We start from the raw sequence: 15,137 nt of genomic DNA on the forward strand, positions 1-15,137 counted from the left end.
GTGGATAATTGGTTAATCCTGGGCTATGGAGTTCTCCAGGCCCGCATCCACCATGCCCGACGCCCAACCCGGACAGCTTGTGAGGCAGGCACCCAGCCTCCAAGACCCTGGAGGTAGTTTTAATAATGAGGCTGCTCATTCCCATTCTTCAGAATTGCCCCAGACACTCCTGTTAGGAACTGTGCCTCCCTCCTCAAGCTTGGGCAGTGTTTCTAAGCCCCAGCCCAGCTTCTCTCGGGAGAACCACCTGCAAAAGCGTCTGGATGGAGGGAGCGGTTGCTTCCACACGAGGGTGAGGGCCTGGCAGTGGGGTGGAGCAGGAGGCAGGGCCTTCGCCTCCCCCTGGTGAGCGTGCCTACCTATGAAAATGGCACTGCTTTTGGTTTCCTTCTCATGTGTCTCAATATCTGTCTTCCTCAACTCATCTCCTAATGCCTTTCATCACAGTGTAAACACCTGTCAGGCTGAGAAAACTCACCTTTAAAATGGCCGAAAAGGCACCATTTAGGGAGAAAGTGCTCACTGGGAGCTGTCGGCCTCTGCTTCCTAAGCCCCACCAGGATGTCGGGCTGGTCTCTGGCAGTAAGAGAACCACAGTCTCAGGGTCTCCTTGCATCAGGACTGCTGTGGGGCCTCAGTCCTTGGCAGGGGGATACCCAGGGCAGAGTGGGCTGGCCGGCGGCGTGCTTCGGCCACCAGGCTTGGGGAGCAGAAGTCTTCCAGGAAGATCTGTGCCAGGTTCCGGAGCCTCGCGTTGGCTGAGAGAGAGAAGCGCAGCATGCACTGGACCACGGGCAACGCCGTCAGGTCGGGGTGGGCGCCGGAGCCCGGCGAGCTTAGGTACATGAGCGTGGTGACGGCGGACAGCACAGTCTCCTCGCTGGGACTGGACAGGCAGTTGGTGATGAGAGGGATGCCCCCCGCCTGCAGGATGTGCTCCCTGTTGGCCTTGTCGGAGCACAGGTTGCAGAGGCCTCCTGCGGGGAGAGCAGGGTAAGCCTGGGCCGCCCCCTCCTTCCTCCCCCTCTGCCCAGAGTCCAGGGGAGGGCCCAGGCCTGGGACGAGGTGCCCCAGGGACAAGGGATGCAAAGTCCTTCTAGTCTCCAGCGCGCCCTTACAGGGTTCCAGCAAGGCCTGCCTGCCTGCCTGCCTGTCGCAGCCTAGCCTTCTGGAAGTGGGCACCCTTTTGGTCTGGCCAGTTCGGTGGTTGATGTACTTCCCCCACTCCCCTTTTTAAGAGTAAACACAAAAACAAAACCCATAATATATCTTTAAAAGAATTTTAGCCCTGGCTGGTGTAGCTCAGTGGATTGAGCTCGGGACTGGGAACCAGATGATCGCGGTTCGATTCGCAGTCAGGGCACATGCCTGGGTTGCAGGCCAGTTCCCAGTTCCTGGCAGGGGACGCACGAGAGGCAACCATACATTGATATTTCTCTCTCTCTCTCTCCTTCCCTTCCCCTCTAAGATAAATAAATAAAATCTTTAAAAAAAAATAAAATAAAAATAAAAGAATTTTAAAGTATAGGTAAGATGATGGTTTCACGGGTATATATAGGTCAAGACTTACTAAAGTGTACCCTGTTAAGTATGTACAGTTTACTGTGTGTCAATTTTACTTCAGTAAAGCTAAAAACATTAGCCCTGGCCAGGTACCCTAGCTGGTAAGAGCGTCATTCCAACACTGAGGTGGTGAGTTGGATCCCCAGTCAGGGCACATACGGGAAGCAACCAACGAATGCATAAATACGTGGAATAGCAAATCAATGTCTCTCTCTCTCTCTCTCTTAAAAAAAAATACAATTTTCTTAAAAAGCCAGAAATATTGTAAGTCAACGTATAAACCATTTTAATCCCCTCACCCAGACCTTTAGCATTTCTTTTCATTCCATAATTTTAAGTGTGTAAATACCTCCTTCATAAAAACCCGGCACTTCCCTTTTTCCTAAGCCAACTGTGTTCACTTTACAAAGTACTGCGCACCCCTTTCTGTGCTGACCGACCGGTACGGCACCACTCGCGGCTCGGCCACACACCACACCAGGGACACAGTGTAACTTACTGAGCGGGTAGAGGGTTTCAGTGTCATTTTCACATCACTGTTACCAGGGCGCTGGAGGCAAAAAAGGAGGCCAGAGTGAGAACTGTGGTTCTGGGTCCAGGCAGCCATGGCCCAGGCAGTGTGGCCAGACCCGGCTCTGGCACCAGGTCCACGAGCTCTGCCCCCTTCGTTTGGCAGCCCTTCTGCCCGGCGGACAGCGCCGCCCTGCCCTGGTGCAGTGCCCTGCGTGGCTCCTCTGGCCGGCAGCCGACTTCCTCTGCGTGGATGGGGCTTCCCGCCATCATGGCACCGCCACCTTGTGTTAACCCTGCTGCGATTTTAAAAATGGCGACCAAGCAAAAAGGAGAACAAGTCCCGACTGGCTGGTCAACATGCCCTGGACAAACCAGACAGGCCAGAGAACAAGAGGCAAAAGGGTGCTCTAGACACAGGGAGCCACGGAACCTTCCCCCCCCCCCACCCCCAAGGCAAAAGAGGAACCCCAAGAGCACCCTGGGACGAGAAGGCTGGAGGCTCCGAGAGATCAGGGAGGGGACCTTGGGCTACACAGCAGGTAGGGCACTGCTGCAGGTAGGGACAGGGGGCCTATGGGCTGTCCCAGGGATTAGATGAGGTCATGGGGACAAAGGCTTGGCCAGCACCTGGCGCCTGGGGGCTGGGTGGACCCCTGGAGGGAAGGGCCCAAGACATCACTATGTCTGAGGACGCAGCCACCCAGGGGCTCGGGGCTGTCCGCAACCCGTCCTGAGACGGCACCTTCATCTGGGACTCTGTGCTCTTGGGTTTCACTTCAGCTTCTCGAGAATGGTTCTTGCTGGAATTTCAAGTTTGAGGGACAGAACAGTGCCTCAGGAGAGCTACCCCTATGCAGAAGGAGGGGCGGGGGTACGTGTGCTCACATTCCCTGGTTCTCTGTGGGGGGAGGACTGGGGGGGAGACAGGAACGCAAGGGGACTGCCTTAAACACCTTGTAATACAGTTTCGACCTCAACTGATGAATTCCACTTCTGGAAATTCATCCTCTGGACACAGTCCCACAAGTGAGAAACGACACAAAAACAAGGTCATCCACTGAAACGCTGCTTGGGAGAGCAAAATGGAAACCAGCTGAACCCGCATCCCTAAGGGGCTGGCTAACCCTCGGCCCCTCCTGGCCACGGACTACCACGCCGCTCTGTGCACGTACACAGCATGAGGCAGCTCCTTATGGATTGACACTGCAGGTGTGTCGAGATATGTTGCTGAGTTAAAAAAAAAAAAGCAGAATACTGATATAGCACCCTGGCCAGAGTATCCTAGTGGATTGAGTGGCAGCCTGCAAACCAAAGGGTTGCCAGTTTGATTCCCAGTCAGGGCACATGCCTGGGCTGCGGGCCAGGTCCTTGGTAGGGGGTGTGCAAGATGCAACTACACACTGATGTCTCTCTCCCTCTCTCCCTCCCTTCTCTGTAAAATAAATACAATCTTTAAAAAAAGAAAAAAGAATACTGATACAGCATACTACCACATATGTAGAACAGGAGAAAAAGGATTCACATATGATTTAAACGCTTGTAAATCCCAACAGGGAGGGATGGAGGAGGTGGCCCTTGTCCAGGCAAGGGCAGCTGCTGACCTAGTGAGGGAGGAGCAGTGGGGGAAAACCTGGGCATCATCTCATTCTTGTAAGGGGAATCCTGCCACGGGCACACAGCTGAGGAGTTTCCTCTGAAGCAGAGAGATGGATGCCCGGAGCCTGGAGCCGGGGCTCTGTGGCGGGCGGATCCGGTCAGAACCCCAGGACCGCACTGAGGACTCGGGACCAGAGCAGCAACTCGACTTCTCTAAGCCTCGGTTTCATCGGTCAACTGGGTAGAGAGGATTAGGTAACGCGATGGAGGCCCTTTCCTGGCACACAGTGGCTGTGGACAAAGAATGTACCTGTTCGCGGTCCCAGATGCTGGCGAAAAGGGCTGACACACACAGCAGAGGTGAACAATGACAGAGCACACGCCTGCGTGACCAGCACTGAGGTCAGGAACAAAAACATTGTCGGCGATCCAGAAGCCTTCCTGTGTCCCTCCCTGATCCAATTCTCTCCCTCGGAGGGAAACATCTTCCTGGTTTGGAAGAATTTAACAACAGAGGGGTTTTCGTAAGCAGAACTTTTTATATTTTTAATTAAAAAATCATTTTTACACATACATCCCTACACACTATAGTTCATGTCTGCCTGTTTTGGACTTTGCAGAAATGGAATCACACTGTGGTGTTGTGTCTAGTATCAATATCCCACAATGTTGGTATCCATTCTACTGTCTACTGTTTCTAGTTTGGGGCTGCGGCAGACAGTGTTGCCATGGCATTTCTGCACACGTGTCTGGATATACATTCGCCCTAACCTTATGAACGTAACTGCCAGCTCGTGGGATACGCCTATCTTCAATTTTACTAAATACTGTTTTCCCAAGAGGGGCCCTGAAACCCTGCTTTGCACTTCTGGTCAGGATGCCAGCATGGGCGAGCACAGCTCACCTCCTGGCACAATTGCATCAAAATTACAACTAAAATATAGAACCACCATCACCCAAAACCACCAGAAACCGTGCTGAATCGAAGTCAGGTGCCAAACCTGAGACTCCATCAACCTGGCTAACACTTTGCCTTGCCCTGGAGATCCCCTGAGACTCTGTCCCACCCAACTTACAGGCCCGCCCAAACAGTTAAGAGACTTTTCCACATGAGTGGCTTCTCTTGGCTCATGCTTCACAACTTCCTAAATCCTAGTAAACAAGGAAAAGCTCACCACAGTGAGCTCCCAGCCCCCCAGGCCCCAGCCCCCACACGGTATTGACCCCAGGCCTGGCACCAGCAAGAGCCAGCCTAGATTCACAGCTTGGCTTATCCTGTAAACCTCCGAGCCCAGCACAAATAGCAGCCATCTCAGACTGCTTCACAGCTCAGGCAGGGTGGCCCTGGGCAGAACACGGGCGGGGCTGACCTTGGCCTGAACCACCCCGGAAACTCTAGAGCCTGCACACCCAGCGGACAGCTACAGACAATGTTGGAGCAACATCACCCTGCTGCCCCTGCACAGCTGAACCACCACAGAAGGTGGAGGTTGGTGGTCGGTGGTCACAGCCAGTCCTTGCAGCTGACTGGCCTGGGTGAATCCCTCCCACTGACCTGCCAACAGCAACCAAGGCTCAGCTACAAGAGGAGGGTGTACTTAGCCCACATGAAGGGCACACTTCCAGTACCCAGCTAGGGTTATAGGGGTGCCATGGACCTTACAGAACACCCACTACCTTAGGCCATACAACCAAGCGATGGAGTTGAAGCAGCTCTACCTAATACATAGAAACAAACACAGGGAGGCTGCCAAAATGATAAGACAAAGAAACATGACCAAAGTGAAAGAACAGATCAAAACTCCAGAAAGAGCCAAATGAAATGGAGATAATCAGTCCTGGCTGGAGTAGCTCAGTGGATTGAGCACGGGCCTGCAAACCATATGATCGTGGTTCGATTCCCAGTCGGGGCACATGACTGGGTTGCAGGCCAGTTCCGGGCAGGGGACTCAAGAAAGGCAACCATACATTGATACTTCTCTCCCTCTCTCCTTCCCTTCCCCTCTAAATTTAAATAAATAAAATATTTAAAAAAAAAGAAATGATGGAGATAATGAACCTATCAGATGCAGAGTTCAACACACGGGTTATAAGGATGCTCAGGGAGCTTAGTGAGGACCCCAGCAGCATAAAATAGATCGAGTCAGAAATGAAAGATACATTAATGGAAATAAAGAACAGCCCTGGCTGGTGTAGCTCAGTGGATTGAGTGCGGGCCTGCGAACCACACGATCACGGTTCAATTCCCAGTCAGGGCACATGCCTGGGTTGCAGGCCAGTTCCCAGCAGGGGCCTCATGAGAGGCAACCATATATTGGTATTTCTTTCCTTCTCTCCTTTCCTTCCCCTCTAAAGATAAATAAATAAAATCTTAAAAAAATAAAATAAAGAACTTACAGGGAACAACAGTAGAGTGGATGAAGCCAAAGAATCAAATCAAAGGTTTGGAACATAAGGAAGCAAAAACAACCAACAGAAAAGCAAGAAGAAAAAAGAAACCAATAAAGCAAGGATAGTGTAAGGAGCCTCTGGGACAACTTCAAGCAACCCAACACTCACGTCACAGGGGCGCCAGAAGGAGAAGGGAAAGAGCAAGACATTGGAAAGGGACCCAAAATGCTGATTCGAAAGAACATAAGCACCCCGAGGTTCACTGCAGTGTTATTTGCGATCGCGAAGATGTGGAAGCAGCCCAGGTGCCCACCAGCAGGTGAGTGGCTCAAACGAGGACGGGACTTTACCCAGTGGAATACTACCCGGCTGTAAAAAAGCAGAAAATTTTACCTCTGTTACAACATGGATGGACCTGGAGAACATTATGTTAAGTGAGATAAGCCAGTCAGAGAAAGACAAATCCTGTAGGATCTCATTCATATGTGGAATCTCATGAACATACTGAACAAGGAAAATGGGGGCAGGCTCACGGATGGAGGGCAGATGACAGAGGGGGGTGGAGGGGCTGGGCAAAAACGAAAAGGACTTGTGGATATGGACAGCAGTGAGGAGACTGCTGGGCAGAAGTGGGGTATAAGAGGACTAAATGTCAATGGGAAAAACACCATAAAAAGATGAAGTAAAACAACCAAAGGGAGGCCCCTGAGGATCTACCAACCTTTTTCTGCACGCCACCACCACCTGGTGGCAGCTACGTGTATTGAAGAAAACAGCATACAAGGAAAGGGCTTTTAATCTGCATTCTGGGAGGCAACCTACTTGAACTCAGTTTTAGTACCAAGACTGCCAAGTATTCTGTGATATCCTAGGATTAACCAGTTTTCACAGAAGTAGAGAATGCTCTTCTGGTCCCTGCATGTCCGCATACAGCATCTAGGATGGTGGAGGTGTGCACACGCCGCACACAGGACGTCTGAGAGTGAGCCAGTGGTGCTTTGGGCAAGCATTTCCAACTTAATGCCGAAGGCTGCCAGAGTTTTTATTGGGGGCACAAGCTTGGAACACTCACTCAAGTATTTGCAGAGCTCCTGGCTTCATATGTGGCTCTCATAACACACCCACTTCCCACCCCCCATCCTGGCGTAAGCAGGACCATCTCCTGGTGGCAGTTCCTCGTAAACACCTGCGCCAGGGGTGACTTGCCCCAGAACCGTCTCCGGGATACTCTGGGACGCACCGGACACAAAGATTCAGGGATGAGCATTCGCTGGACTTTGCGCCTGGCTCTGGCAGCTGAGTCCCCTGGGCACAGAGTTTGGATCCAGAAGACTGGGGTCAACTTTGAGCCTCAGACAATGGACAGAACCTCAGCGAGGTGTTGTCTCTTCACATGTGAAGAGGGCCCAGTTCTGCACACCTTGCAGTCGGTGACAAATTCAGAGACCTTGCAGGCAGTCAGGAGGGCACACAGTGGGCATGGGGTCGGCATCCAGGAAAGGTGGCAGGAAAGTGGCCACGGGAGCAGCTTCTGGAACCTGACAGCCTTGGGTCTAAGACCCAGGTCCGGTGCTCTTTTAACCTCTGAGCTTTAAACCTCTGAGCAACCCTCCTCTGAAGCCTCAGATTCACTGTTGGAAAATGCCTGCTATGAGCCCACCTGCTCTTGGCGCTGTTTCAGGGTCCACAGGATAAAGCGCAGGAGACCAGTGCATGGCACACAGAAGGGGCTCCACTGGTGCAGCTATCATCACAGGTCCTAGCCAGTGGGACAGCGCCAGTGTCGCAGCTGAGAGGCTGAGCATGGCGTTAGTGTCACGGCCAGGCTCACTCTGCCTGAACCTGCTCCAGATCAACTTTCCTAGCTTTCCCTACCACCGGATGGTGTTTTCCCAGAAGGGAAGACTCCCCGGAGCACAGAGACGGTTCCCTTGAGAGGTGGCGATCCCACCCACCACACCTCTCCAGGACACGAGGGAACTGTTTATCCCCAAGGGGGCTCCGAGGACCTGGGGGGCCTGCAGCTACAGACACTCCAAGTCACTTACCTCCCATCCCTCTTCGAGGTGGGCACTCATACTGCCCCTTGAGCAGACAGTGGGAGGAGGGAAATCACACGCCAGGACTTAAGTAGAGCAGCCAAGACTCAAGCCCAAGCCTGCCCGATCCCAAAGCCTAGCTCTGACCAAATTCATTCATGTTCCTTGCCAATAAACAACCATCGGCCCTGGCTGGTGTAGTTGAGTGGATTGAGTGCAGGCCTGTGAACCAAACAACCGCAGTTTGATTCCCAGTGGGGGAGCATGTCTGGGTTGCAGGCCAGTTCCCAACAGGGAACACGTGAGAGGCAACCATACATTGGTATTTCTCTCCCTCTCTCCTTCCCTTTCCCTCTAAAGATAAATAAAATAAGTAAATAATAAATAAATAAAATAAATATTTATTAAAAGTAAATAAATGAAATCTTTATAAAACAAAACAACCATTAGGTATTGGTTCTGTAAGCCACGGTCATGGGCAATCTAACCCTACCCAGCCCTCCTCTCTGCCAGCTGTTGCAGAGTCAAGCCCACTCCGGGCTGCGGAGCCACGTCACAGCCAGGACCCTGCGCCTTTTGGGACCTTCTGTCCAGACCAAAAGGCCAGGGCATTCAGGACACAACAGATAAGCAACGCTGCGCAACGCTGCACTCCGCCCTCACCGCGATCACCATCTCTGGCCTGCCACCAGAGACGAAAGACTCAAAACTCACAAGGGCAGCACACGGCCCTTCAACACAGAATCAGCGCCAGGCACAGTAAGAGAAAACGACAGCAGTGACAAAATCCGCTTCTAAGTACCACTGGGCCTCTCCTTTTAAGTTACACACAATAAATGAGAGAAATGTAATCCGAGAGGATCCTATGAAGGGATAGCTGAGAAAGCTACTGCTCCTGGGACTGAGGACCTTGCTCTGGTCCTCAGTCTGGGAACAAGGAGGAAGAAAAAAGGAGAAAAAGGCATCTGGGAGAAGTAAGGCTGGGAAGCCGCCCAGGAGGGCAGGTGCTCAGGCCCAGCTCAGTGCGCCAGGGTCTCAGAACGCTCCTGCCTGGGGAAAGTCGCCTCTTGTCCTGTAAAAACTTTTCCTGGGTGACTGCTCTTTTTAGGCAAGATTTTTCCGGGGTCAAAAGCTTGAGTTGGAGGAGCTCCGTCACTGCCGGGTGAGGTCTGGCCGCATGGTACCGCAGGGGCCACTGTCACCATGCAGACATCAGAAGCTATGGAGCTGAGTTATAAAAAGGGAGGGGGTGGAGAACTTACACTGGCGAACATCTTAAAGTACCAATTTTTTAGAATATTTATTTAGCATAATAACCTTCCAGACAGTCAGGGACGGAGCTAGCACTGCTCTATCAGACCTGGGTGCTGCTGTGCCTGCCCGGCCCTGCTGGAGGGGCTCACTCCGGTCTCCTCGACAGGTTGGAAAATCCCAGGAACCCGCCCAAAGGCCGGCGTTCCCACACCCGGGGCTCCAGGGCCTGCGCCTCCGCCCATGGCTGCATGGGCCTCTTCCCTAGATCCTGACTCCCAGGGGGAACCCGAGGAGGGTGTGCACACTCCAAAGTCCAAGGAGAGGCTGCAAGCAGGTGTGTGTGGGGTGTGAACAGAGCTGGGATGTCCACACACAGGTGCGAGGCCCGCTGTGGTGAGAGGCGGAGGGGCGACCCCCACCTGTGCCCTAGCCCCTGTACTGCAAACATTAGGGGCAGACCTAGGTGGTCTTCCAAAATTTCAAATTACACTCACCTCCGATGTGTTCAGAAAGTAAAGTATTTCTTGACTCTGTTAAGGCTTTCGATCTCATTTCTAGGTTACAGGAAATTCAAGGGGACAGAGGAACAAACGAACACCATGAAGAGGCAGCCAGACAATCTGGAAGGTGGGCGTTATACAAAACTGGTCTGGGCCCTTTGACAATGAGTAAATCGAACTGCGGTTGTTTGGTTCACAGGCCTGCGCTCAATCCACTCAACTACACCAGCCAGGGCCGATGGTTGTTTATTGGCAAGGAACATGAAAAAAAAAAAAGAAGCCTAAAAGAGAGACAATTTACTCAATGTACCCTCCTTTCAGAAGGTACAACAGGGAAGGGGGGTAAAACAGCGACTTTAGGTGGACACTCCTGACAAACTCTTCCTCCGCCAGGACATCAAAGCTGTCAGCAAAAGTGGTCAGCCATGCCAGGAGCACGGCCCCGCTCTGACGGGCTGCGCAGGGCGCTTCAGCTCTGTGGCCGTCCTCCCCAAACCAGTCCAATCGTGAGAAAAGTACCACCTTCCCATTGAGGGGCAGTCTACAAAATACCTGCCCAGCACTGCTCAAAACTATCAAAAAACGAAAACTAAGAATGTAAGAGGAGGAACCTAGGGAGATGTGACAAGTAAAAGTAATGCAGTGTCCTGGATGGGACCCTGAACAGGACAGAGACCTTAGGTTAGAACTAAGACAATCTGAATAAAGTATGGTCTTCAGGTAATAATAATAATAATAACAATAATAATAATGTATTAAGATCAGTTTATTAAATGTAACAAATGCACAGCACTAATGTCAGATGTTAATAATAGGGAAACTGAGTGTGGCATAAATGGCAACTGTCTGTATTACCTTTGCAATTTTTCTAAAACTCTTCTAAAATGCAAAATTTATTTTAAAAGAGAGAGAGACACTGAGATCTAAGGCACGTAACAACCAGATTGAATTGCATGGATCCTGGTTTACACAAACCAACCCCCCAAAATGTCCCTTTGGGAACTATGAGAAAAATTTGCATAAGTAGGTATTAGGTGACAACGGAATTATTATTAAAGGCTTCTTTCCCTACACAGATAAAATTACTTTCACTATACAGAGAAATGTTATTTTTTATTTATTTAACATTAAAAAAATATTATTTATCTTTAGAAGGGAGGGAGAAAGAAAGGCAGGGAAACATGGATGAGCGAGAGAAGCAGCAATGGGTTCCTCTCACCTGCACTCCGACCCCCGGGCTGAACCCACAACCTGCTCATGTGCCCAGAGCCGGAACCGAACCAAAGACCTTGCGCTTTACAGGACGACACCCAACCAATGGGGCAACACCAGTCAGGGAAGAAATGGTATTTTTCTAAAGACGCATGCTGGAAAAGAATTTTCGTTTTCCTCTCAGAATAAATTCCAAACTCTCCCGTGGCCGAGATCCGAGCCCCTGGAAGCCCTGGTGCTGCCGCCTCGCTAGCCTCACCGTGTCCCTCTCTGCTTCGCTCACCACAATCTGGACGCGTTGGCCTTCCCGGGGGCTCCTACTGCCCTACGGCCTCCCGCCCGTGTCGTGCCTCTGCCTCGGATGCCTGTCCGGCGTGGCCCAAACGGAAGCAGCCCCCGTCTCCCATTGCTCTACTCATCATCCTCTATTTCCTCCCGAGTCTCCCCTTTTTGGTTTGTTTGCTCACCCACCATCTGTCTGCCCCTCCTAGAATCGAAGCTCCTTGAGGGTGAAGACCTTTCCCGACTTTTGGCCATCTCTCTGGTACTCAGAGCCCTCGCTCACACTTATTCACGCCCAATAAATGTCTGCCCAGTGAACGACTTAATGGATCTTAGGCCGTAACAACCACAGGAACGACAAGCCATTCCAAATGGCTTAATATTGACACATTAAAATAAAGCTGTTTAAAAGAGCACTAAATTTTTCCCCCTCCAAGTGGCTTCAACCCATTACCTCAGCTACGATCTCATCTCTCAACAGGAGGGACGGCGGGCCTGCGGGGAGAGTCCTGGGCGGGAGTCGCAGGCCTGACCCCAGCTGGCTCTGGCCTGGACATTGTGACCGGCGAAGCCTGCCACTGCCGCTGAGCGGCGGCCTGCCCGGGATCCCTTCCCCGAGGAATCACCTTGCGCTCACTTCTCTAGCCACAGCCCGCCACCGGGCGCCTGGAAGACCGGCCCCGTCCTTACCGATAGCGAACTCCACCAGGTTCTCGTTCTCCTCCGACAGCGAATCTAGGAATAAGTCCAGGACCTGCAGCTGTCGCAGATACTGGTAGTTGCTGGGGTCATAGGCGAAGTTAGCGAGGTTGGCGAGGACTTGCTCCTTGGCGTCTGCAGCGGAAAAGCGGCACTGGAGCAAGGTCCGGGGCGACGGTCTACGGCGGACCGCTGCCCCGCCCCCTGACCCTCACCCTGTCGCTCTCACCTTGGCTCTCCGTCTCCTGGAATTCCGTGACCAGCGCCTGCAGGTATCCCAGCCGTCCAATGTGGGGGTCTACCTTCGGCTTCTGGGCCATGTTCGGGGTGGAAGAGGGTCCCCGAGGTCAGGCAGGGGAGTGTGGCAGACGAGGCCGGAACAGTGTGCCAGAACCTCACAGGGCCTCGCTGGGCAGGGGCGGACCCGGACGGGATACGGGTCCGTTTCCCGGCCTCGGGCCCTGCGGTATTTGCAGCTGTAATTGGGACGAGGTGCGGTATCAGGACCTTGTAGGAGATGGGCGTGAAACCTGAGGCGCAGGAGACTCGGAAACAACTGCGAGATGGAGGAGGAAGTAGCACCACCGAAGCCCTAGCTAGTAGGTAAGGTTTTCCGCTTGGTTCCAGGCTTTCGCCGGAAGCTGCACTTAGCTCCGCCCCAGAGGGCGGTAGGGGGCGGGCAGAGGTGGACCAGAGGCGGAGCTATCGCTGAGCTTGGCGCGCGTGCGCAATTCGCTTCACGCCTTAGCGCGGGCCGGCAGCGGAAGGCTGCGAATGCTTTGAGGGACTTTTCCAGGGTCCTTGGGAGCGTAAAGGCGCCGGAGGGCTTACGTGTGGGTAGCTGTGGAGACAGAACCACCTCCAGATCCTCTAGCATCTGACGCCCCTCTGGAGCGTACAAACACGGCTCCCCACCCCCGCCCTGGGTCCTTTGACAATGCTTTCCGGTCGGCTTTTCCAAAAAGCCGTGCAAGCCTGGTGCTCCCTGCTCCCCAGCCCCGAGCCGAGTCTTCCACCTCTGGCCAGAAATCTCGTGAACTGGGTAAAGCTCTGGCAGCCAGGTAGACGGGGAGCGCTGGGCAGCACCGACAAGTGGTAGGAACATGCATTCACCTAAATGTACCTGTTTTGGCAGCTTTTTGAGTTGGGCAGCAGCCCTGGATGTGGAAGCCCTTCGTTCCTGTTCTTTCTTGGTGCTTCTCAGGAAGGTGATATGCGAAGGAGACCTCGTAGGTGCAGGGACTAAAGCCCCAGGACAGGAGGTGGTTCTGCCGCCCTACCATCTGATTGAAAACGTGAGGGTAAAGGAGGCTTGGGCGGTGAGCTTCTTGAGGGCGAGGACCATGTGCCTTTGGTCCTGGGCCATCCTCCATCCTACCACCGTCCCATTGGGAACAAGCCCCGCATGGCGTGGGCTCAGGTCCCTGTGGTCTGACCCTGCCCTATGCACACCCCCTGGGGCAGGAGTTACGCTTGGGTACCGTGGCTGCTCTGTGATAGTGCTGGCCCCAGGACCCGTAACGGGCCCTTCAGCTTCTCTGGGGCAGCGATGTGGCCGGGGGATGTACATCTCAGCCGAGGGTGGCCAGGGGGCTTCTCTCCCTCTAGCTGGACAGCAGCAAAGGCTTGGGGACCAGAAGGTCAGGGCTTGCGGCAGGATGGAAGAGAGCTCCAACCTGTGCTCCCCAGAAACGGTGCCAGACCCTGTCTAGAGGGTTCTCAGGAAATCAGCTAAGTGGTTTCTGGAATCAGACAGGCCACCTATCTTCCCTCATTTGTCTCCTCCCAAGGCCTCAGCAGCCTTCCTCCTTGGGGAGAAAGCCCCAGTCCTTGGTTTTGTGCTGAGGGTAGCAACCACTTCTCACTCCTATCTGCCCAGTTCCTGGCACACAGTAGATGCTTAAATATTTGTTGAGGAGAGCCTAGCAACTATTGCTACAGTAGACAGAGGGCCAAGTTCTCTATGCTGAATGTTGATGAGTAATCATATTTTTTCCTTAAAAGAAATCTGTTTTGTCCTGACCAGTGTGGCTCAGTTGGTTGGGTGTCAAGGCAAAGGGTCACTGGTTTGATTCCCGGTCAAGGCACAGGCCTGAGTTTCAGGTTCTGTCTCGGTCAGGGCACATATGAAAGGCAGTCTACCAACGTTTCTCTCTCACATCGATGTTTCTCTGTCTTCCTCCCTCCCCCTCTTTTTAAAATTATATATATATATATATATATATATATATATATATATATATATTTTTTTTTTTTTTTATNATATATATATATATATATATATATATTTTTTTTTTTTCCAGAGAGAGGGGAAAGGAGGAAAGAAACATCCATGTGTGGTTGTTTCTCGTGCGCCCCCTACTGGGAACCTGGCCTGCAACTCAGGCATGTGTCCTAGCTGGGAATTGAACCAGAGTCCCCTTGGTTCACAGTCCAGCACTCAATCCACTGAGCCACCCACCAGGGCTAAATAATATGTTTTTTAAATCTGTTTTAAGGAAGTGGGCCTATTAGGGGATACAATTTCAAAGCCTGGTGGCTACTAGTACCAAAAGCATGTACCTGCTTACCAGCCCCAACTCCCTCCTTTTCTACTACATTAGGATGGAGGACAAAGGACTTGGTAAAATGTGTCCAACCTTCTCCCCTTCAGTTCACACTCTGGATGGTAGCCAAACAGGACAGGACAGGGAGCAGGGAGGCAGTGGGGTTCTTCAGGATCAGACTTTTCAAAATGGAAGAGACTTTAGCTTATCCTGGCCAGCTTCTTCCTTTTTAAAATCCCAGTGGTGGGGAACAACTTTCCCAAAGTCACACAGTAAATTATGGCAGAGTCCAACATGAATTCAGGTCCCCATGATCCCAGCCAAGAACCCTTTTCTTTGCCTCTGCACTACCTTCTTTGGCCATAAGGGGGCACCCGTCACAGGGTCCTGAAGAACACAGGGACATTCTGAAGGATGCTTACTCATGCCAGCTGGACATGTGGAAGAAGAAGGCTAAAGTTGGGTCATGAAAATAAAATCAATCTCCTGATAAGGTTTTCTTGTTGGAGCCTGGTTGAACCTGAATCAACAAACAAGGTCTT

At 52.2% G+C, this 15,137-nt stretch overlaps 1 protein-coding gene across 3 annotated transcripts; it reads right to left on the bottom strand.

The window, feature by feature from the left end:
• Positions 1–156: 156 nt before the first annotated feature.
• On the bottom strand, positions 157–14,065 carry ARMC7 (armadillo repeat containing 7). Of its 3 annotated transcripts, XM_037065916.1 has the most exons (4): positions 12,279–14,065; positions 12,041–12,184; positions 1,657–1,776; positions 890–977 (listed from the first exon to the last, which is right to left on the bottom strand). In XM_037065916.1, exons 1-3 carry the CDS (start codon positions 12,367–12,369, stop codon positions 1,658–1,660), a joined length of 354 nt encoding a protein of 117 aa, XP_036921811.1. In that variant the 5' UTR covers positions 12,370–14,065; the 3' UTR covers positions 890–977; position 1,657. The 3 variants fall into 3 exon arrangements, with proteins under 3 accessions (XP_036921801.1, XP_036921820.1, XP_036921811.1); XM_037065906.1 differs by lacking the exon at positions 1,657–1,776 and having other exon boundaries at positions 157–977; XM_037065925.1 differs by lacking the exon at positions 1,657–1,776 and having other exon boundaries at positions 837–977; positions 12,105–12,184.
• Between the last annotated feature and the right edge of the window lie 1,072 nt (positions 14,066–15,137).

The sequence above is a fragment of the Sturnira hondurensis genome, unplaced genomic scaffold (genome assembly GCF_014824575.4).
Source record: "Sturnira hondurensis isolate 20B ecotype Veracruz unplaced genomic scaffold, ASM1482457v3 Scaffold0001221, whole genome shotgun sequence".
NCBI classification, from domain to species: Eukaryota; Metazoa; Chordata; class Mammalia; order Chiroptera; family Phyllostomidae; genus Sturnira; species Sturnira hondurensis.

Coding starts and splice junctions, on each gene's coding strand:
- ARMC7 (XM_037065906.1), bottom strand. CDS start 12,369: ATGGCCCAGAAGCCGAAGGTAGACCCCCACATTGGACGGCTGGGATAC. Junction 12,185..12,278: donor CCAGGAGACGGAGAGCCAAG/GTGAGAGCGACA, acceptor TTTCCGCTGCAG/ACGCCAAGGAGCAAGTCCTC. Junction 978..12,040: donor CCTGGTGGAGTTCGCTATCG/GTAAGGACGGGG, acceptor CTCTCCCCGCAG/GAGGCCTCTGCAACCTGTGC.